Below are 22,276 nucleotides of genomic sequence, written 5' to 3'. Positions count from 1 at the left end.
GCTGTTTGTTCAGCCAGAGAGGCAGAGAGGAAAAATGGCGGCTCAAGGCGAACCTGAACGGGACGCCGGGCTAACGTTTTGAGTTTTTACGCCCGAAAAGGCACCGGGGCTTCACGGTGTTACTGCACCGTTTGAATCCTCGCCGGTTCAGCTTTGTGTCGGTACGGTTTTCGCTCGCATTCGTGTATGCCAAATAGACGCAAAAATTGGCACTGTAAAATAAAAGATTTCGCCTATCATGAGAGGGAAAAGGGGCAGGCCGCCCAAACCGCTACAAACCGAGGAGCCATCCCCAGCTACGACCAGGGGCTTGCGACCCAGGAGGAATCTGAAACCCAGGTTTCGGGACAGTGGGGACGAGGACGCCGATAGCCCTACGAGGGAGACCCCGAAGTCGACCAGAAAGAGGAAAGCGGGATCTGTAACGTCAACACGGGGCAGGGGACGTGGTAGAGGTGGCGGCGGTGGCAGAGGAGGCAGAGGTGGTCGTGGAGGGAGGCGGACGCCAGCGTCCAAAACAGTGGTGTACGATGACCACGAGAGCGATGAAGAAGATGACGCTGTTAGTCTAAGGTCCGAGGAGGACGAGTTTGTTGAGGAGGAACCCCAGTCTGAAGAGGATGAGGCCCTCAAAGACGATTCCGACTGCCTGGAAGATGATGTGCTGGACGAGGAAGAGGATGGTGCCAGCTACTGCACCGAGAGTAGCTTTCGGAGTCAGAGCACACACGCCAGCACTCCTGGTAAATAAACACCGTGATCTCCCATCAGTATCTCTGCACACAATGCGTTGGTTTGAGCATTGGTATCTGAATGCTTCTGAGCAGTGTAGGAAGCAATAAGGTTATTGTTCAAAATGGAGAATGCACACTGTATGAAAATAGGCCTCACTCAGCTCAATAAAGCTCCTGCAGGTGGATTGGAGCGGTACCAGTATCACTACACCGACTTGCTACCATCACCATATGTCAATTAAATTGGTTCCACATATAGTTTAAACAATTGAAGGTTTCTTGCACGAAGTATCACAACTTTATCTAAATAACTTAGCTTCTAGCATGCTAAAATTAGCAAGCAAAATTAGCATTGTGCTGCCTTGCTGTGTAAAGTTTGTTTTAAGAAATATTGCAGCTTTATGTATTCGTTGCTATCCGAAACATCGCCAGCTCTTTAAGACAATATGACATTTTTGTCTAATACATTTAAGCTACTTAATTAAACTATTACGAGAAAGAGCAGCTAACTAACTTAGCTAGGCTAACAGGTCTGTTTTTTGTTTTTTTTACACTGTCAGCTTTCACTTTGTCCACATACTTTAGTTAAATAAGTCAGAATTCTTTAAAAAGAACACTGCAACTAATGTCTTTGTAATGCAAAACCGTTTTTTATTGAGACGTCTGACCAATAACAATGTCATGAGCCAACTGAACAGTCACTGTTTTCCTGGATGCAGGAGCCTGGGGCTGTCTCATTTAGCTAATGATGACACTAGCCATGTGTGGAGCAAGTCCCGTCAGAGTAGCTCACCTAGAAGTTTAGTTCAAGTTACTCCGGTAACATTTGGCATACGCGTTACATTGTTTGTCCTTTAATGCATGTAGCACGGCAACTGCGCACGAAAAAAAAAAGAAAAAATGAAAATACCATTCTTTACAACTATCTATTAAGAGTTTGTTATGTGTACATCTGTGGTTTTGAAGAAACTGCTCCACTGTGGATGGTTAATGCTACATAGCAATAGAAGAGCTGTGATAATATTTGATTTTACACTGAAGTTTTAGTTAACATTTTTATTTCTATGTATTTTAAAACCTTTTTTGATACCCCATAGGGAAGAAAAAAGCACGGACTGCCCGACCTCGCACTCCCATCCTCGAGGAAAAGGATATACCTTCTCTTGAGCTTCCGGACACCTCTGAGGATCTCTTGGTGCCTAATGAGGAGCTGCTCAATGCCACCTCCATCTATGAGGTGCTACAGAACTTCAGCACAGTGCTGCGTCTCTCTCCCTTCCGCTTCGAGGACTTCTGCGCGGCACTGGTTGGCCAGGAGCAATGTACGTTAATGGCAGAGACTCACATTTCCCTGTTGAAGGCCATCCTACGCGAGGAGGACTCCTCCAACACTACCTTTGGCCCTGCCGACCTCAAGGACAGCGTCAACTCCACTCTGTACTTTATTGACGGCATGACATGGGCGGAGGTTTTACGGGCATACTGTGAGAGTGATCAAGAGTACCATCATGTTTTGCCGTACCTGGAGATAGACGAATATCCCTACGGTCCTGTTGAAAGTAAGATCAAGGTGCTACAGTTCTTGGTGGACCAGTTCCTCACCACCAATATCGCCCGTGAGGAGCTCATGTCTGACGGCAGCATGCAGTATGATGACCACTGTCGTGTGTGTCACCGCCTGGGTGACCTGCTGTGCTGTGAGACTTGCTCAGCAGTCTACCACTTGGAGTGTGTGAAACCGCCATTAGAAGAGGTTCCAGAGGACGAGTGGCAATGTGAGATTTGTGTGGCGCACAAGGTACCCGGGGTCACAGACTGCGTGACAGAGGCGCAGAAAAGCAGGCCCTACATTCGCCAGGAGCCCATTGGATACGATCGCCACCAGAGGAAATACTGGTTCCTCATTCGAAGGATTATTATGTAAGTTAGGACCCCTCAGTGGCCCTTGTGCTTCTTTAGGATTACCTGTTCACTCTGTGCCAGCCTTACAATGACCGTGCATTAAACTAGAAATCACAAATATAATCAGAAGCACGGTTGTTGTCACGGTTTTCAAAACCAGGCAGATATGTGTGAGGGAAGTCAAAGTCTCTTTCACCACGAACCCTTTTGCAAGTCGTTCAGAGCAGAGTTCACGTAGCTCATCTTGGTGTATTGCATGATATTAGAACAGAGTTCATTTGGGCATGAATTTGACATATTGCACTTTGTTGTTATTGATGTGCTGATGTGTGAGTTTAGTCACATAGAGCAGGAGCTGAGTTCAGGCGTGACCCCATTACCTGGTCGTTATTTAAGGAGCCTGATGAAACACCATGAACTCATTAAGTTGTACTGCTGTGAAACCACATTTACCATCCACAAACAAGCTGTAAAGTTGGACCGATTTTTGGTGGGGGGGGGTACAAACAAAAAAAATGCATGAATTCAAGTCATTTGTTTGTGTTGGGATTACATAAAGAGATCTGCAGTCCAGGCTCTGTCTTCATCGGCAGTTGTGCATTTCCTGAATGCCTCCTCCTCCCCGAATGATGCGGTGTTTGAGCGCAGCCTTTTCCACAGCAGGTGCAATTCTTCCTGCTGTGAAACAGTATCGTTTGTCATCTTTTTTTTTTTTGGGTTCTTTTTTTTTTAATCAAGCAAATGGGAAAGTGTAGACAAGCAGGGTCAGAGAGTAACGGACTAACCCATCCATGACACCAGTCATTCATTTATTCAAATAGTTTGGTGAATTAATGTCACGCATCGCTGTGGTTACACATTAAACATGCTTTTGTATTTATTGTTTTGTTCAGTTATGCAGTAATGATATTATGCAGCAAGTCAGAGGAGGATGTTGGCGTTGGTTCGGACTTTTTAACCTACAAACCTGTTCTCTTTTCCACAGTGAGGAAGATGGGGAGCATGAGAAGAAGAAGATCTGGTACTACAGCACCAAGGCACAGCTAGAGGAGCTCATTGAGTCCCTGGATAAGGAATACTGGGAGTCTGACCTCCACGCCACCCTGGAGGAGATGAAGGAGGAAGTGCAAGCGCACATGGACATCACAGAGGACCTGACCAACAAAGCTCGTGGAAACAGTAAAGCCTACCTCACAGCTATCAATGGTACGGGTTTGGCTTAATTTGCCATTCTGATATTCCTGTCGTTGTCATCGAAGGTGAAGGGGAAACATTGATTTGACCGGTTCTGCACACGCGACTCGACCTGTGCTGTTATGTGCACGTCTGTTTGTCCGCAGGGTTACATTCCAAAGTGTGTTCTGTAAGCTTCAGATAACGTCATTTCCCCCCCCCCTCCAGCTGTATAACTGTGCGTAGATGACAGTTGGGTACCGCCTTTTCTTCCTGCCTCATGTTCACTCACACACCAAGCGGCTGTCCCCCCCCCCAGCCTTCCTCCAAGGAGCCACAGTGGTTAGACTTTTTAGTATTTAAAGAGCAGCTTCCGTTTCTGTTTGTCAGGCTTGCCTTATCTGTCAGGTTTTGTATCAGGCTTCCCTTCTATGCCACAAAACTGCCTAATCTCAATTCTCAAGGTGATGCAAATGTATGTGCCTCTGGAATTGTGTCAGAAGCTGGAGGTTTGAATTAGTACACTCTAGTTCGAAATGTGAGAACATGTCTATTGTTGCAGGAAAAGAGAATTTATAGTTCTGCTGGGGTTTTTTTGTTGTTGAATTAAAAGCCTGCTGCTGCTCCATGGTGCTGCTTGCACCTTGCTTTTCTTCATTAAACTGGTCGGGACACAGTTGCTTCTTTCCCTGTGAAAACTATAGTTTTGGGCCATCATTTTGTGGAAATCTATGTGTAAAGACAGCGCAGTGTTACTGATTCCGTAATTAACCCACCGCTGGTCACCTGACGGTTAAAAGCATTTTCTCATGGTGGCATCCAGTCGCCTCTGATCGTTTTCTTCGAGCTTGGATTAAAAATGTCAAATGTCGGAAAGCTTTTCTCAACAGTTTTGATCATTGCTAGTTTTGTGCCAGTAAACTAACCGTCTTGGATCGGTGGGTCACTTTTACACGTGTTTATTCATTTATCATCTCCGAGTTCACACCTGCAGCCTGTAACCCCGCCGTGTCTGTCTGTCTGTCACGTGTACGCTGTTGTGAAAGTCGCTTTCCTCCGTCTCACACTCTGACGCTGCAAACCAGACAGCTGTGGTCTGCGTTCGCTGTCACTCAAACGCACTGCGATGCCCCTCCAGGTGAGGAAGGATTCCGCCTGGTCTGCCAAAGACTGTCCTGTGTGTGTGTTACAGACTGTAATTTGATCTCTGGCTCACCATTAAACCGTTTGTCCAATTAGTTTCCAAGTGCCACAGTGTTGCCATCAAATGGAAAGTTTGTCAATGTGTTGCGTGGATATGTAACTGTTGGCTTTCGTGTTTGAAACTGAATGCTGTTTTCTGTTTTTAGATGTGCTCGTGGAGCGTTTGAAGGTCAAGCGGGAGGCGCAGGAAACAAAGGGGCGAGCGGAGGAGTCAAAGCAGGGGGCAGAAAGTAGCTCTGCGAACCCGGCTGAGGACAGCGTTGAGCTCCCTTCGCAGGCTGTGGATAAAGCTGCTGAAGCAGTGGAGGACGCCGGCTCGCAAGGTAAAAAGTGGTTTGAAGAGGTTCCGTGTCTGTCTTTCATTCTTCTGAACTATGGTGTGCACCTTTCACACATGTGGATGCTGAGCTTGTGACACTGTTAGGCGAAACTGTATCACAGATGTTTCTGCGTCAGTATCAGGACAAAATCCTTCACCTCAGCTTGACGTGCTGGTTACAAAAAGCCGCCCTGACTCCGCCGGCGCCGTTCGCCCTTCATGTCGTACCGCGGCAGCTGCCGTTCGTCCTGCTGCAGAAGAGAGATGCGTGTCAGATAACCCCGCCTCTGCCACCCAGGACGCAGCTGGACCTAAGACAGAATCACTTGAATCAAACAACGAAACACAGGCCGCCCACTCTGGGAGCCAGGAGAGCAGGGAATCTCCTCCAGGGGCGCAGCAGGGAAGGACAGGTACTCGTGAGTCAAAGACTGCCTCATGTTTGGCCTGCAGTCCAGCTGTCATCCTCCACATCACACCCTGCTGCTTGGCTGTGCCTCCATCTTTATGCTCCTAACCATGCCATCTTTTTGTCTTGCTGTGCTGAGAGTTTGTTACCTTGCTGTAGCTCTCCAGAATCCGAATTCTCCAGGAAATACCTGTCTGTTAAAACCTGTGGACACTACCTGGGAGCTTAGCAACAGAAACGCAACGCGGGGGATTTTCTCTTATCGAACTTCCTTAAAAGCTGCTTTCTGTTACTCGTTTCTTCCATATAATGCTGCTAAATTTCTCAGAAGCTCTTGCTGTACTGGTGTGAAACTGTGCACCAAACCTTTGATCTGTCGATCAAAAGCCCCTTTAGGTTTCATTTGTTTGCACGACAGAAAACTGTCCTCTCTCTCGCCGTTTAGGCTCTAGCCGGCCTTCCCTGTCAGAGCGTCTCTTCATTATCTACAATGAGCATCTACTTAATTAGTGGGAGGATATTTTCCTCTATTTATCAACTTTCCTTCAGGCCATTTTCAGCCCTGTTTTGCTCTTCCTTTATCATAAAATTAAAAGCGATGCACTCAGCATTTGAGGCCAAAATCTTCCATTCATTTTCTTCATGTGTCCTGCACTCATGGTCCTGAAAAGCACCTTTTTGACGCAGTGTTAGATGGCGTCCCTGGCAGCAGCCACCAGCCACGTCTGCCACAAGCAGCCCCTTATTCTCATTCCAACTGGTTGTGTGGTCGGGCTCCCGTTGCTCAAACAAAAGGCTCTCTGCCTGGGAGCCCCACCTGCTGCCGCTTCGACAAAGAGCTGCATATATATCTGCCCTCACAACTCAGAGGCAGAGCTGGAGTCTCAAATTGGCTGTGCAGCAGATGGACAGCTTGTTACGGTTTTCCTGTCCAACATGGGTTGGGTTTTATGGGCCTAGCTGGACGATGAAACACTGACTCATCCTCCAAACATTTTATTATTTTGTTCATATTTAGTTTTTTCTGCTCACAGGCTTGTGTATATTTTATTCCTCACGATGAAGCAAGCAGGCTTTAATGTTGTGTTGTTGTCTTAAACATATTAACATCCAGCTTATTGCTTGCGGTAACTTTTACTCTCTCCTCGTATATCTTGATGGATGTTTTTACTGTATTTTTTTCAGATGATGAGCAGAAATCGGAGTCTAGCAGCGAAGTCGCACATCGCGATGACTCGCAGGCATCAACGCGAGATCAATCGGAGCAGCAGTCATCTCAGCCGGCGGCGGCGGGTGACAGCGGCCAGGTTTCTGGATCTGAGAGGCTGAAGAAACCACAGCCACCTGACATGGCCGACAGGTCCTCCCAGTCTTCTTTCACAAGCCTGGATGGAACAGGTAATTGTTAGTGGGGTGGGTCAGCTCTCGGGGAAAAGTACATTTGGGGATGCAGACGGTAAAACGCTGACCGAGCGAGAAGTAGAGTTGGGTTAAATAGCCTTTGCTGTTTTACTGATGCTGTCATCTGCTTTCTACGTGACAGAGGAGTACAATGAGAGGATCGGTAATGAGAGAGCTGCGGGGCAAGAATCGAAAAACCAAATGCCCAGAAGCAGCAAAGAGGTGAGGCGTGTCACTGTGTTGTAGAGAAATCTCCAGAGGGGGGAAAAAAGTTCTGGTATGAAGAAGCATTAAAACATCAATGATTAAGGGCACATTAGCAGCGCAGCTATTAAAATCTGTTTTGTTTTTGTCCGCCCCCCTTTTCACAGTCGTCTCCCGTACGCTCTGATGCGGACTCTTCACGCCTCAACTTCTTGAAAAGGGAGCTGACGGTGAATTTCAACAACTTGTTCAAATTGGGTCAGGAGGGCAAATACAGGGTGTACCATAACCAGTACAGCACCAACGTCCTGGCACTCAACAAGCATCAGCACCGGGAGGACCACGACAAGAGGCGCCACCTGTCCCACAAGTTCAGCCTGACCACCGCGTCCGAGTTCAAATGGAACGGCTCCATCTACGGCTCGCGCAGTCTGACCATCTCGACGCTGCGCCTTACCATCATCCAGCTGGAAACGAACGTCCCCGGACCTTTCATGCATCCCAACTGGGCCTCGCACAGGTACATCTCAGGCCAGGTTCCGGCCAAATTCTGAGTTGTTTGACAGCGCTAATGCAACTAATGTAACGTAATGTTAGTTTCAGAGTTGCTCAGAGCCTGGGTAACACAGATGCTAAATAAGTAAATATGTAAATAACTCCTTTAGCGTTAAGTCTCTCCGAGCTGTGATCTGCTGCTCGTGTAGAGAAGAGCTGTGAGACCGCAGCACTGCTGTTAAATTGTGAATAAAGTTGTTGTTGATTTTTTTGTTTTTTTTTTAATCACTGAAAGAAATATTACTGTTCTTTTACACGGTTTGTCCTTTGTTTTCACAGAACCAACTGGAATAAAGCAGTGCAGATGTGCAGCAAGGCCAGGGAATTTGCTCTGGCCTTGGCTATACTGGAGTGCGCGATCAAACCGGTGGTCACGCTGCCAGTATGGAAAGATTCTCTCGGACACACGAGGTAAACGGAGAACAGGACCGGCCGTGTCACCCGTGTCGGACAGCTGCATCGTTAAAAGACTGCACAAAGTTTCGGCGACTGCGCTTCTTTTTCAGCGCCGTCCATGTGAAGGTACATTTTGACTAGATTCTGTATGTTTTGTTTTGTTTGCTTCAGGTTGCATCGCATGACCTCGATTGAGCGGGAAGAGAAAGAAAAGGTGAAAAAGCGAGAGAAAAAACTTGAGGATGAAGAGACCTTGCTGCAGGCCACATGGGTGAAGTACACCATCCCCATCAAACACCAGGTGAAACAACAGCAGCTTTCTTTGCCTATTCAGCTCTGCTCGTTAGTGGAGGTCTCAGTCAACACATGCTGATCTAGTTCAGTGGTAACTGTGCAAATGCTCTCTGAAGTTACTGTTGTGCTCTTTAAGGTGTGGAAGCAGAAGGGGGAGGAGTACAGAGTGACAGGATACGGCGGTTGGAGCTGGGTCAGTAAGACACGGGTGCCGCGATTTGTTCCGAGACTCCCAGGGAACACGAACGTGAACTACCGCAAAGAACTGGAGGGTAATTGTTAGAGTAGTGTCATTTCCAAAAGCTTTTTTCATTTAATCTGTTAAATCTGTTGACCCTTGAGGGTTTTTTTTGTTTGTTTTTTTCTTCCTAACTAGCAGCTAAACTGAGTAAGGAAAATGCAGCCGCTTGCACAAATGTGCAGAACGAGTTGGCGGAAAGCGAGAGGCCGGACGCCGTAAAACCAGCTGGTGAAGACGAGGAACAACGGACCGTCGCGGCGGCGTCTCGGAGCTCTTCCTTAGAAGACGAGGGCAGACCTCAGACCCCCAAAGAGGAAGAAAAACCTGCAGAAACTGAGCAGGAAAATAATGCTGAACAGAAGAAGGAAGCTGAAAAAATGGAGGTTGACGCCTGCCAGAAAACTTCTCCAGATGACAGGAAAGGTAAATGTTTTCATTTATCTTTGAGCATTTATTCTGAGGGCATTTGTGGACAAGTTTATCACCACTGCCATCTGTGATTCTTTCTTAGATGAAGTAGAAAGCGAAGCTGCTGTCGGAGAACAACCAAAGCAGCTATCTGAACAACCCAAGAGGGAGGAGAGCGCTGCGTCGAAAATCTTCTATGACGTTGTGAATGTCAGCGAAGGCTTCCAGCTGCGGACCGCTTATAAGAAGAAGGTAAAGCCGTCTAAACTGGACGGACTCTTGGAGCGTCGGGTGAAACAGTTCACCTTAGAGGAGAAGCAGAGACTGGAGCGGATGAGACAGATGGCCCTGTCGTCGAAAACGGCCGCCACGAAGCCCACATCTGTGATAAAGACCGAAGGATTGGCGTTATACAAACAGCCCGCTGTGACCCCAACTGTTAAAGCAGAGGAGACGGAGGAGAGCCTACAAGCAAAAGACGAGGTGGTTAAAAAGCTTGACTTTGAGCAGGAGCCCACATCAGACGCTGCAGCGCCTAGCGACAGCAAACAGGCTGAAGTAAATGATGTGCATGGGAACGGAGGGGACACCCACAAAGAAGTGAATGGAAAACCTGAACTCAACAGTAAAAGCAACTGTAAAACGGAGACATTAGAACACAGTGAAAAAGCGCAGAAGCCAGAGGTGGCTCGACTGGGAGAGAATGCAAAGAAACGTGGGTATGACGAGATGGAGCAAAGCAGCGGACAGAGTGACGCCGAAAACACGGAGGGGAGCCACAGCAAGACCGCTGTGTTGCAGGTGAATGGAAAAAACATCAACTCAGAATGTGATACTGGAGTCCAGGGGGATGACAGGGAGCCTCAGAAAGAGCCTGTAAAGTCTCTGATGAATGGGAATCTGTCACAAAACGATGTGTCCAACCTAAGTCACCCGCCTCCGCTCAAAGTCCCGAAATTAGAGAACCACGTGGAGGAAAAAGGAGAATCTCTTAGTAAGACTGGCGATGTGGCTGTGAACAGTGAGGACCCAGTGCCTGCAAAGACTGAATCTTCAAGCCCTTCTTGCCATAATAGTAATAACACAGAGAACTGCTCTAGTAGTGAGGGTTTAAATACTTCCATCACTAATAACCCCCTGAAGGAATCTCAGACTCCCCTCATGCGTGACCCATCAAGCAGCAATTGTAAGTCTGAAGCAGCAGCTAGCTCAGTTTCCTCCGTCACCACTTCCACCACCGCCCAGCCGAGCTCAAGAGCAGCTGTCCCCCAGAAGAAGAAACTCACTGACACCAAAACGGGCACCTCTGCGTCCACGGCGGCCAGCTCCATGACAATTAGCAAAGAGTATTCCACGAGAGACAGAGTCAGCCTGCTCAGGTTCTCCAAATTCAAGAAGGCGCGCTCGGGCACAGCTCTACCGTCCTACCGCAAATTTGTGACCAAGAGCAGCAAGAAGAGCATCTTCATCCTGCCAAACGATGACCTGAAAAGGCTGGCGAGGAAGGCGGGCATCAGAGAAGTTCTCATCTTTAACTACAACGCCAAGCCCGCCCTGGATATATGGCCGTACCCTTCGCCTCGGCCCACCTTTGGGATCACATGGAGGTCGGTAACACATTTAGACCTTCTTATGCACTGTTTTGGATACTTAGAGCTGTCACCTGTTGGTTGCTTTTAGACTTGGCAATTAGTAGAACAACCATAACAGAGACGCCAGTTCTTCTCCTTGTGAGGTGGTAAACTAAAGCTTGGATATGGGCCTTGTTGAAATGACTTGCTTATGTCTTTCCTGGCTGTTCAGGTACCGCCTCCAGACCGTGAGGTCATTGGCGGGGGTCAGTTTGATGCTGAGGCTGCTGTGGGCCTGCCTGAGGTGGGACGACATGGCTGTGAAGCCCTCTGCTGCTGTAGGGACAACTCGGAAAGGTGAGAAATATCATACCATCAACTACTATTTTAGGTATCCTCTTGTTTTTTTCTCCTTTTTTGGAAAGCTCCTGGTGTTCGTTTGCATTTAACTTGAAACAGATAACTATGGTAATATGTGTGAAGTGCCTAGAAAGGAACTGCTGAACTGAGGAAGCCTCAGGTTCCCGTAGGTAACTGAGAATTTACAGACAGGCTTGATTCCCTTTCCAGAAACCACAGACACCGACATCATCACAACAGAGATCATAAAACGAAGGGACGTGGGGCCCTACGGCATCCGCTCAGAATACTGCATCAGGAAGATCATCTGCCCCCTCGGAAACAGAGACACTCCAAAAGGTAAAAGTTTGGTGCGAATTAAAAGTAATATTTATGCACATTTGAAGAAATGCTGAGATTTAGACCAGGGTTTCTGCCACATTTTGTAGAAATAATAACTTTCTTACTTTCCGTGAGTAGAAACCCCGACTCCACAAAGGAAAGGCCTGCGCTCAAGTGCCTTGAGGCCCAAGAAGCAGGAACCAGCCAAGCTGACCGGACCTGTCGCTGTGGAGACGTGGGTGCCTGAAGAAGAACTGGAGCTGTGGGAGATCAGAGCTTTTGCAGAGAGGTAGGAAACATGCTTTTTTTCTTTTTTATTTCTTCCCAATGTTGAAATATTCTGGGGAACGCTTGCTTCCTCAGCGCTGGTCCAACACATTTTCACCTCTTTCTTTGCCTCCACAGAGTGGAGAGGGACAAGTCACAGGGTATAGACCCCTCCAAGAGTGGCAGCACTCTGAGGACCACAGAGGAAGTCAAGGCCCATTTGGAGAATCAGCTGAAGCAAGCCAGACTGGCTGCCCAGCAGGTGAGAACACGGCACACTGAGCACACACAGGTGCCTTCGGCTTTTCTGGCTTCAGGTTGAAGAAGAGCAGTGCAACGTTGCCAGGTTGAAATGAAATTTAAAAAAAAAACAAAAAACTGTACATTTTGTTTATTTTAGAAACGTCTTGAGCAGCAGAGACTGAGCACAACTCCCACCACTTCCACAACGACCACCACCTCAGCCAGCACTCCCAGTACCCTAGCTTCTACAGGCCAGAGGATGGGGCAAGTAACACCTGCAGCCAAGATGGTCCTGGCCTCCAAGCTGGGCTCCCCGGTGTCATTCCAGCAAGACAAGAACTTCCAGCAGTCTTTTGCCTCCTGGGTGAAACAGGGTCAGAACAACAGCAGCTCTGGTAAGCAGGTGGAGGACGAGGAGTGCTTAAGAGTTACACCCATCTTCATCTGCCATTGGTTCATTTGTTTTCAGTTTAATACAACTTTTTTTTTTTTTTTTTTGGATCGTTCATGCATCTCTTTTCACCAGTTTTTTTTTTTTTTTTTTTTTTTTTTAAATCCATTTTTTCCGTTTCCCACGCTCGTGGTGTCCACTTTCAATCCTACAAAAACTCTCACTTCTAAAGTGGGGTCATCAGATTAAAAACATTGAATATTTCAGCCCCTTGTTTACTCGAGCCTTAAAGTGGACCCTAAAGCTGTACAGTGGCTGTTGTGGTGGCCCTCGTTGGGTACACGTGACCGTAGATGGCGTGGTGTGTCTTGCAGCCTCCACCGGCTCGGCGGCCGCGGTGGCTGGCGGCATCACCGCCTCAGAGCAAAGCTTCCAGATCGCTGGCAGCCCAGTGACTGTGGCTGGCCAGGTCCTCGCCTCCAATCTGCCACAGCCCGCTAACAGCAAGATTGTCACTCTCAACATGCCTTCCACTCAAGGAGGTAGGGAGCATGAGTGTCATCCATTTTGGCGAGGTTTGGACTTACGCTGGACCAAAATGGATGGAAGGGTATCGGATGGGAGGCATGACTCTGCCTTTTTGACACTGAGCATGGATGATGTCACCAGTGTTCTTTTTCTTTTTGTTGTCGAGTGAAGGCATCCCCAACTAAAAGCGTAACTTTCTGTTTTTGTTACTTTTTGGTACAACAGTTGTTTAAACTACTGTAATCTTTTTAACTGGGTGAGAAAAGTTGTCTTTTTTTTTTTTTAACATACACACTCACAGTGCATGCTCTGCCACTTTTGTACATCTTCGACCTTTTTCTATCTCCATGCATCTGTAGTATATTTGCTTCTCTCCTTACTTAATTGTTCCCACCAGCAGGTGTGGTAGAGCAGAAAGTACTGGGCATTTTCCCCTCCGGGCCTCCTGCTAACCTGAGAACGTACAGCACACTACATCCGACAACCGGCAACATCAACCTGAGAGCTGCCACGTCTGCCTCTCAGCAACAGGTCCTCTGATTTTCACCCAATCCTTTTCAATTTTACCTCAGAAATACAGAGTGCGATTTCTTATGACTTTACTGTTGTTTATGTTGTCTAGGCAACCGCAGCAGGAAGCAAAACCCAGGTGGGCACAACGGCAAACCAGGCTCCATCTACCTCTGTGGGCACAATGGTTAGAAGTTCAGCTGTGGCTCAACAAGGTGTTCTGTCCAACTTATGGTCTTTATTCTTAAATAAATGTCTTCAGCATTCGTTTAACAAGCCTTCCAGCAAGAAAATGTAAAATTGTAAAATCTTTATTCTTTCCAGGCCAGCCTCAGCAGGCTGCGACCCAGATGGGCGGCAGTCAGCCTGCAGCCGCAGCTGTCTCCGGCTCTTCTACTCTAAGAGCAGCGGGTCCTGCAGCGTCACCTTGTGCTGCCACCACAGCTCCTGGACAGTCTCCTGTTGCTTCATCTCAGACCCAAAGACCACAGCAGGGTCAAGTGAAACTCACTATGGCTCAGCTCATGCAGCTGACACAGGGAGCACAGGTAAGAGATGCTATTATCGTTTCTTATTATCATTTCTTTCCTACTTGTTTTATTTTTTTTTGGTTTCTTTATTTTCTTGTTTGAGTTGAGATTATTTGTGTCTAAAATTCTGCAGGGAGGAAACCCAGGTCTGACTGTAGTGATCCAGGGTCAAGGCCAGACCCAGGGACAGCTTCAGATCATCCCACAGGGTGTTACGGTCATCCCTGGTCCTGGTCAGCAACTAATGCAGGCAGCCATGCCCAATGGCCAGGTCCAGCGCTTCCTCTTCACTCCTATACTACCATCCTCCTCAGTATCGACTTCACCTCCCACTACCTCTCCCATTACAATGCCTGTCACGGCCCAGGCCCCTCAAACCCAAATGTCAACACCAGTGAGAGTCCCCGCACAAGTGCAGACAACTCCATCAGCCTTAGCTCAAACACAAATGACAGCCCCTCTGCCTGCCTCCACACATGTTACAAGCCCTTCACAGCCCCCCAGTTCAGCTTCTGTTCCCATACAGGCCCAAACCACTGCCCCTGTGGCTGCTCCGTCAACAACTGCAGCTCAGGCCTCCCTGCAAACACAGTTTTCAGCCACTACTCCATCGCCCATGGCCACTCCTGTTCCTGCTTTGTCGCAGTCTGTCACACAGGTTTTATCCTCCACGCCACCAGCAGTTGCCACACAACCCCAAATACCAAGATCTGTCACTGCCTTAGCACAGAATGCAAGTCTGAGTATGACTCATCAACAAAACCAAGCTGCTGCCCAAACCTTTACATCAAGCTCACTCACTGCACTACCTTTCCCGCCACAGGCTATCCTCCAGTCCCAAGTCCAGCCACAATCCCTCAGCTCTATCCCAGGTTTAACCTCAACCCCTGTCCAGATGCAGGTCACTGCTCCCACTCCTGCTGGATCCCCTGCCTCGGCCAAGTCCGTTGGCCAAGTTGCTGCTCCAGCAGCTGTTATCAACTCAACCCAAATGCCCGTTTCTGCCTCACTTCCTTCCCCGGTCAAAGTTCCAACCCCGGCCCTGGCACCTGTTTCTGCTCCCGTCATGGCCGTCGTGTCCACCCAAATCGCGGTTCCGCCCGCAGCTAAAGCTCTAACCCAAATCCAAGCTGCGGCTCCTGTTCCCCTTCATGCAGCTGTGGCGAATGCTGTTGTCACACCAGTCACAGCCACGTGTACAACACCTTCAGTGCCAGGTAAAGAACACAAGGGCCGCCTTCAGCACTATCTTGTTGTGGTCACTTGCATTATTTGAGTTTTGTTTGATATTTGTGCTTCCACTAACTTCTCTCCTCTGTTGTAGCTTTCATAGAGCAGAGGGCAGCTCCGCCCCAGGTTTGGACTCCAGCCTTGTCTCAAGGTCAGACTTCAGTTCAGACATCTCAGCAGGTCGCAGCTCCAGTTACACCTCCTGCCTTGTCCTCTGTACCTGCTTCTCCCCCGGTATCTGTCGCCACACATTCCCCCATTACTCCGTCCCCTCAGGCATCTCTGACCCCTCAGTCTCAAGCACAACTCCAGCAACCCGCTATTGTGTCCATGCAGCAGGTGCCTCATATGCCCATCTCAGCTGTGCAGGTTCATATGAAGGGATTACCAGTTTCCTCTGTTGTATCCACTGTGAGACCCACACAGCCTCAGCTCCAGCCTCAAACCCATAATCAGCTTCATCCCCAGACACAAGCCCAAATTTGTGCACAGGTTCAGGTTCAGCCATCTGGTCAAGTCCAGCAAATGCCACACATTCAGCCTCAAATGCATCTCCAAGCGCAAGCTCAAATTCAGCCCCAGGTCCGAGTTCAGTTTCAGCCACGGGCACAAATTCACCCACAAACTCAACAATCACCTCAAGGCCAAGTACAGCCCCTTACTCAGATCCAACCTCAGGTGCAGTTTCAATCCCAAACCAAAAGCTTGCCCCAGGTCCAGTCCTCAGCCCAGGCCCAGCTCCAGCCAAGGGTCCAACCTCAGTACCACTCCCAGGTACAAGCTTCATTTCAAACACAACCTCAAACACAACCTCAGGCTCCCCAGCAGCCTCAGGTCCAATCTCAGGCCCAAACTCAGCTTCAACCACAGGCGCAGATCCAGACCCAGCTCCATCCCCAGGTTCAGGTCCAGCTCCAACAACAAACCCAGATTCAAGCTCAGGCCTCGCAACAACCACAGGTTCACGTTCAAGCTCAAATCCAAACCCAAGCCCAACCCCAGTTTTCAGTTCAGTCACCGCAACAGGCCCAAGTTCCGCAGCAGCTTCAGGTCCAAGCCCACGGCCAAGTCCAAGCAAAGCTCCAAGTCCAGTTCCAGCCACAGACCCAATCTCAAGTTCAAACACAGCCTCAAATTCAGGTCCAGTCTCCAATCAGGCATCAACTCATAACCGTTCCGGGCCTCCAACAGCCAGTCCAGCTCCTCTCAGCCCTGCCGCCCCACGTTGCAGCTCAGATCCAAGCCCAGATCCAGGCGCAGGCCCAGCAGCAGGGTGGCACAGTTCCACAGCAAATCAAACTGCAGCTGCCCATCCAGATCCAGCAGACAGGGGGGCAAATCCAGGCCCACCAGCTCCAGAATATGGTGACCATACAGGCCCCAACAAGCGTTCAGGAGCAGATACAGAGGCTGCAACACCATCAGCAACAGCAGCAACTACAACAACAACAACCAAAGAAGAAGAAACATCTTGAGGCTAAAAGGGAACAGAAAGAGCAGAATACACAAGTGGTCAGTCCCAAGGATGGCATCCAAAAGCAGGTGTGATGAGATTTCATGATTTCTTACAACATTTCTAAGTGTTGTGACATTTTTATATATTAATAAAAAGTTTTTCAAACTTCAGGTGGTCGTGAAGCAGAATTCTTCCGCTGAACAGCTGAAACAGAGGAAGACCCAGGCTGCCGCAGAGCGAGAGGAGAACCAGAGGTTAGTGTCGGAGTAATCCCAGATTAATTTCAGTCCTGCCTTGAATCCACAGCTGAACGAGTGTTTTTCTGTCTGCAGAATGATTGTGTGCAACCAGGTGATGAAATTCATCCTCGATAAGATTGAGAAGGATGAGAAGCAGGCAGCTAAGAAAAGAAAGAAGGAGGAGGTGGTTGAGCAGAAACGCTCCAAACAGAACGCCACTAAGCTGACTGCACTGTTGTACAAGCATAAAGAACAGCTGAAGGCTGAAATCCTTAAGAAGAGGGCCCTGTTGGACAAGGAGCTGCAGCTGCAAGTGCAGGTTAGATTTATGGCAGAAATGCAAAAGTTTTGACGGATTACTATTTGCATAACACCTCAGTATATGTTGACTGTGTTTGTGTGGGGAAACTAAACTTTATAAAGTAAGATACTACTAATGACATGTCTTGGTGTTCTTCCCAGGAGGAGCTGAGGCGGGACTTAGCCAGGCTACAGAAAGAGAAGGAAAAGGCCCGAGCTGCTATCACCCAGGCTGCTGCAGCAACAGTCAAGGCAGCCTCGGCCCACTCATCCCAACTCACTCACTCTACGCATTCCCCTCACAGCACCCACGCAGTTACCTCACCTCCCTCATCCCATAAGCGCAAGAAAGAAGATGAGAGAGACAAAGACAAAAACCGAGAGAGAGACCGACATCATGACAAGAACAAGAAACGGGACAGGGACAAGGACAAGGACAAGGACAAGGATAGGGACCGATACAGAGACAGAGAAAAAGACAAGGACCGGGACAGAGAGAAGGAGAGAGACCCAGAACGAGACAGATACCGGGACAGAGACAAAGACAAAGATAGGGACAGAGACGGGGAAGGAGATTCCAGCTTACCCAAACACAAGAAGAAGAAGAGGAAACTGTCTTCTACCTCAAAGGATCACAAAAAGGACACCAAGCTGTACTGTGTCTGCAAAACGCCGTATGATGAGTCAAAGTAAGCTCTGAGAAAAAAAAGCTTCCGCCGTTTAAGATGCATCTCATGGCATTCCTCTCGTTTTAACCTCATAAAAACATTGTCCGAAGAAGTGTTATTTATTTAGTTTGGCTGACTTTTAGTTTTTTCCCTCGCAGGTTTTACATCGGCTGCGACCTGTGCTCCAACTGGTTCCACGGCGCCTGTGTTGGCATCACAGAGAAGGAGGCCAAGAAGCTGGAGGACTTTGTGTGCAATGACTGTAAACGTGGTCAGGACGGAGGCAGCAACGAGGAGCTGTACTGCATTTGCCGGACACCATACGACGAATCACAGTAGGGCTCTCGTAAAACAACTGCTTTAAGCGTTGGCTTTAGTGCTGATTGCAAACTAAGGCATGCAGGACCTTTTTGCCAGCAGGTTTCAGTTGGTCGTGGCACTGCTTCTCTTATTTGCTTAGATTAGCATGCCCTGACCATCTGTCATGTGCTCTCCCGCAGGTTTTACATAGGCTGCGATCGCTGCCAGAACTGGTACCACGGGCGCTGTGTGGGCATTCTGCAGAGTGAAGCCAATCACATCGATGTGTACGTGTGTCCGCAGTGTCAGTCCACAGAAGATGCCATGACGGTGCTCTCGCCACTCACTGACAAAGACTATGAGGGGTTAAAAAGGATATTACGGTCGTTACAGGTGTGTGTGACACTATACGTACCTACATTAGACATGAGGCCATTGGTAAATAGAAATATAGCTACAGGCAGCAGTAGAGTGAAAATGTGTTCTAACTGTGTTACATGTTTTTGCTGGAAGACAGAGGAGCACCTTCAGGCCACAGCTGTGTGCCGGCATTAATGTTTCAGAACTCTCTGTTCTGGTAATAGCTGAAGATGATGGTTAACAGTTCTACTTATCTATTTGGACTTGTAGTGATCCTATTTGTTCATCATGAAAAACCTAATTTCTAAGTGTTAATGTTCACACAGTGCGGCGTGTGTCTGAGAGGAGCCTCAACATAGTGAATTTTTTCTGAGCAGCGGGCATTTCTTAATTCTTAGCGTGCTGAGCGCTTGTGGTTGTGCTAAATGTTGAGGGGAGCAGATGGAAAGAAAAGAAGAAAAAAAAGCTGTGGGTAACCATCTCCACAGTCACTGAGGTGTGAGAAGCTGCCCCGGCACAAGAGAGCGCTGCGTTCTGGTAAAATGGCGGTGGGTTATGGTCAAACCGACGTCAGGTTGGAAATGAAACGGAAATGAGGTGCTGCAGCTCCTTATTGTAGATGAAACCACAGAGGAGGAAAGTGTGAGCTTTGCTGCTGTTTTCAAAATGACAAGATGTGTGGGATTCCTCTGATCATGTGTCAGATGAACCCACCGCTGCTGCACACGTCTGTCCATTCATGCCAACCGCCGCATTTCAGACGCATCCAGTGTTAGAAATGCTGTGTGTAAGTTGCTCTGACCCAACCACTCATTCACATTTGTGTTGTTTCAGTCACACAAAATGGCCTGGCCGTTTCTTGAACCTGTGGATCCCCACGACGCACCGGATTATTATCGTGTGATCAAGGAACCAATGGGTAAGACCAAACGATATTGAACCGTGGACACCGTCCGTCGAATGCGAGGTGGTGCCGGTTTGAATGTAGGTGGTGTAACCTCACGCTCCCTTCTCCTCTGTCCCTCTTAGACTTCTCCACGATGGAAACCCGTTTGCAAAAGCGACATTACCAGAAGCTCACCGAATTTGTGGCTGACGTGACCAAAATCTTTGACAACTGCCGCTATTACAACCCCAATGACACGCCCTTCTTTCAGTGTGCGGAGGTCCTTGAAGCCTTCTTTGTACAGAAGCTGAAAGGCTTTAAAGCGAGCAGGTAAGGTCATGTGCTGCCACCGCTGCAGAGTCCAGACTCTCCTCTGCGCTACTCGATTCCCTGTAAAGCTTTGATTGGCCTTACTGGCTTATTCAGTAAGTCTATCACGGCACTTTCACCTGTTCATTTATGGCCGTCATTTACTTTTTATTTTCCTCGTGCCTTCAGCATGTGTGTTGTACTTATATTTTGCAGTAGAATGTGCTTGACTTGTAGATTAGTAGAGTGATTTTTCTTTATTTTTAACCATTGCTTGGCCGTACTAAGAAAGCACAACCGAGCTTACACTCTGTCCAATGTCACAACAGTCCATAGAGCCATGTTACATCAGCATTTTGTGTATCATCTTGCATTTGTGTCTGTTCACCTTTGCTTCATGCCTTTTATTTAAGCCATCCCATGTTCTTCTTTCTTACAGATTGTCAGATTCTTAAGTGGGCCAGTCTAGCTGGAGTCTGGACTGGAGTGCTGGAGTCTGTAGTGATAGTGGCATGACATTTTTTTTGTTTCCAAAACAGAAAAAAGAAAGGGGGGGGGAGAGAGGAAAAAATCAAGAACAAACACCAAATGTGCTTTTTTTTCTTTTTTTCTTTTTTTTAAGTTTTCAGGAAGCATTTGTGATCTCAGTTGACGAATAATGATAGCAAAATGGCAGCCATGTGCAAATCATCACCACCTTCTTCATCCCAAATCAGGAATACTGGGCCTTTATGAACAATCAGTCACACTAGCTCGGCTGTGTTCGGAAGGATTTTAGCTGCATTTTAGTTTCTAAGTTGTATTTATTTCTGTTAAACATCTGAGTTTGATTGGATATGTTCAGAATGTTGACGAAAAATCTATAAAGCTGCATATTTTATTATAGAGAGATATATTTATGAGACGTATTTGTATGTTACTTCACCCTCAGTTTGACTTCATCTGGATATTAAAGTTGGTTGTCTTTGAATGTACATACATTTTATCATGTACAGTGGCTGTGAGCTATATCTTCCTGTATTTGACTGTTTTAAAAAGAAATGGTGCAACAAAATCATTTTAGATTAGCATTTTATGAGGCTAAAAGGAGTGAGGAATCGATCCCCTTGTTCCTTACCTCACAAAGTAGTCTTGGTTTGTAGTTGTGAGAGATTTCTTCACTAATAAAGGCATTCCCAGTTGATTAAACCAGCATGGCTGCAGGATCCTGTGCTGACCGCTTTGCATCCTGTCTGTTGAATCATCACTGAGATGTACAGGAATGAACAAAATGCGAAGAGCTCTCAACTCTTCCCTTCTCTCCGCATCCTGTAGGTCTCATAACAACAAGCTTCAGTCTTCTTCAGCCTCTTAGAAAGCATCGCACATTGCGCAAACAAAAAATGCACTTGCCAAGAAAAAAGAAAAAAAAAAAGAAAATGGCTTTTCTGAACTGTGACTCTGACGCTCCACCGTGTCACCGGGGCAACCAGCACTGCTGCTTTCACGGGATCGCTCACGCAGAGCTGCCCTCTGCCCATTTCAGCCGTCAGGGGACCTTGCTGGGACCCGTTTGCTCGTCGGTGGGCCTGTACAGAGGAGCGAGAACAACTGAGGCGTTTCAGAAGAAAATTTACCTCGGAGAAAAACTCTTTAAGGAGATCTCATATTTCCATTAACCTTTTATTTTTTTGATCTTTTTTTTTTATTATTTTTCTTTTTCTTACTTGGTTTAAAAAAAAAAAATCTCAGGCCATTCTTGGGGTCATCACTTCCGCTGAAATAGGAAACTGAACACTGACATACAATGGCTGAGTTTAACTGGGCATCGTTTATCAAGAGTTTTGTGTCTGAATTCAGATCTCATGGTGGAACAAATGTTTTTCATCCAATTTCCACTCATTGTTTAGTCTGAAGTGGCATGAAAGACCGTCTCAGTACTGAAGTTCTAAATATCTGGACATCATTAGTCTACTCGGTTAAACTTCTATATAACTAACTGAAAGTACAGTGATAAGTTATTGTAAATGAATTGCTTTACAGTAGTGACTGAATGAGAAAGAAAGATGGAGCTATGTATTTTAGGATTTCTGCCCCGTTTGTAAAAATTCATCAGATTTGGATTTGATTTCTTTTTTTGTATTACAACTGAAGAAATATTGATGTATATGAAACCTAATAAAACTGAAATGGCTACTTCCTTGTGTATTTTGGCAGCCATAACATAGGCCATGCATACGTTTTATATAGGTTTTCTGTTTTTTTTCTTAAAAGAATGAGCAAAGCATTAGTCTACCTCGTAACATTTTAACTGTTTTTGGTCAGTGGAGTTGCCTTATCCTCATGCAAAAGTATAATGAATATCTCCATAAATAAAAACGTTTGGAGACATAACTGTGACGTTAATCGTGAAACTAGCAAATACCAACATTACCCGTTTTATCCCATTCTTTTACGAGTATTAATGAGATATGTTTGTACAAGAACTCTATGGTTGGAAGTTTATCATTAGTAAATTACTTCCTTGTTAAAAGCTATTCGACCTTAGAGGTGAAATTCACAGATTCAGGAACAGTTAAGTCCTCCTGC

General features: G+C 47.2%; 1 protein-coding gene across 8 annotated transcripts; it reads left to right on the top strand.

Moving 5' to 3' along the window:
- The first annotated feature begins 9 nt into the window (after positions 1 to 9).
- On the top strand, positions 10 to 21,883 carry bptf (bromodomain PHD finger transcription factor). 8 transcript variants are annotated; one of them, XM_072369012.1, is made up of 31 exons: positions 10 to 743; positions 1,832 to 2,654; positions 3,622 to 3,842; positions 5,159 to 5,335; positions 5,469 to 5,750; positions 6,926 to 7,138; positions 7,284 to 7,363; positions 7,513 to 7,865; positions 8,180 to 8,311; positions 8,468 to 8,597; positions 8,727 to 8,862; positions 8,967 to 9,254; positions 9,343 to 10,846; positions 11,043 to 11,167; positions 11,381 to 11,509; positions 11,630 to 11,780; positions 11,897 to 12,020; positions 12,159 to 12,396; positions 13,318 to 13,451; positions 13,543 to 13,645; positions 13,755 to 13,978; positions 14,094 to 15,177; positions 15,285 to 16,732; positions 16,818 to 16,900; positions 16,979 to 17,204; positions 17,348 to 17,874; positions 18,012 to 18,188; positions 18,354 to 18,546; positions 19,348 to 19,432; positions 19,543 to 19,729; positions 21,023 to 21,883. In XM_072369012.1, the coding sequence occupies exons 1-31, from the start codon at positions 239 to 241 to the stop codon at positions 21,060 to 21,062; spliced, it is 10,122 nt and encodes a 3,373-aa protein (XP_072225113.1). In that variant the 5' UTR covers positions 10 to 238; the 3' UTR covers positions 21,063 to 21,883. The 8 variants fall into 8 exon arrangements, with proteins under 8 accessions (XP_072225113.1, XP_072225112.1, XP_072225111.1 ...); XM_072369011.1 differs by having other exon boundaries at positions 5,454 to 5,744; positions 8,970 to 9,254; XM_072369010.1 differs by having other exon boundaries at positions 5,454 to 5,744.
- Positions 21,884 to 22,276: the final 393 nt, after the last annotated feature.

This window comes from Leuresthes tenuis, unplaced genomic scaffold (assembly GCF_036924035.1).
Source record: "Leuresthes tenuis unplaced genomic scaffold, fLeuTen1.0.hap1 SCAF_17, whole genome shotgun sequence".
Taxonomy (NCBI): Eukaryota; Metazoa; Chordata; class Actinopteri; order Atheriniformes; family Atherinopsidae; genus Leuresthes; species Leuresthes tenuis.
This window is presented reverse-complemented; position numbering and strand designations above follow the sequence as displayed.

Excerpts from the sequence above, each read along its gene's own strand:
- bptf (XM_072369007.1), top strand. The coding sequence starts at position 239 with ATGAGAGGGAAAAGGGGCAGGCCGCCCAAACCGCTACAAACCGAGGAG. Across the intron at positions 7,139-7,283 it reads CACAAGCCTGGATGGAACAG|AGGAGTACAATGAGAGGATC; the intron begins GTAATTGTTAGT and ends TCTACGTGACAG. Across the intron at positions 11,168-11,380 it reads TGTAGGGACAACTCGGAAAG|AAACCACAGACACCGACATC; the intron begins GTGAGAAATATC and ends TTCCCTTTCCAG.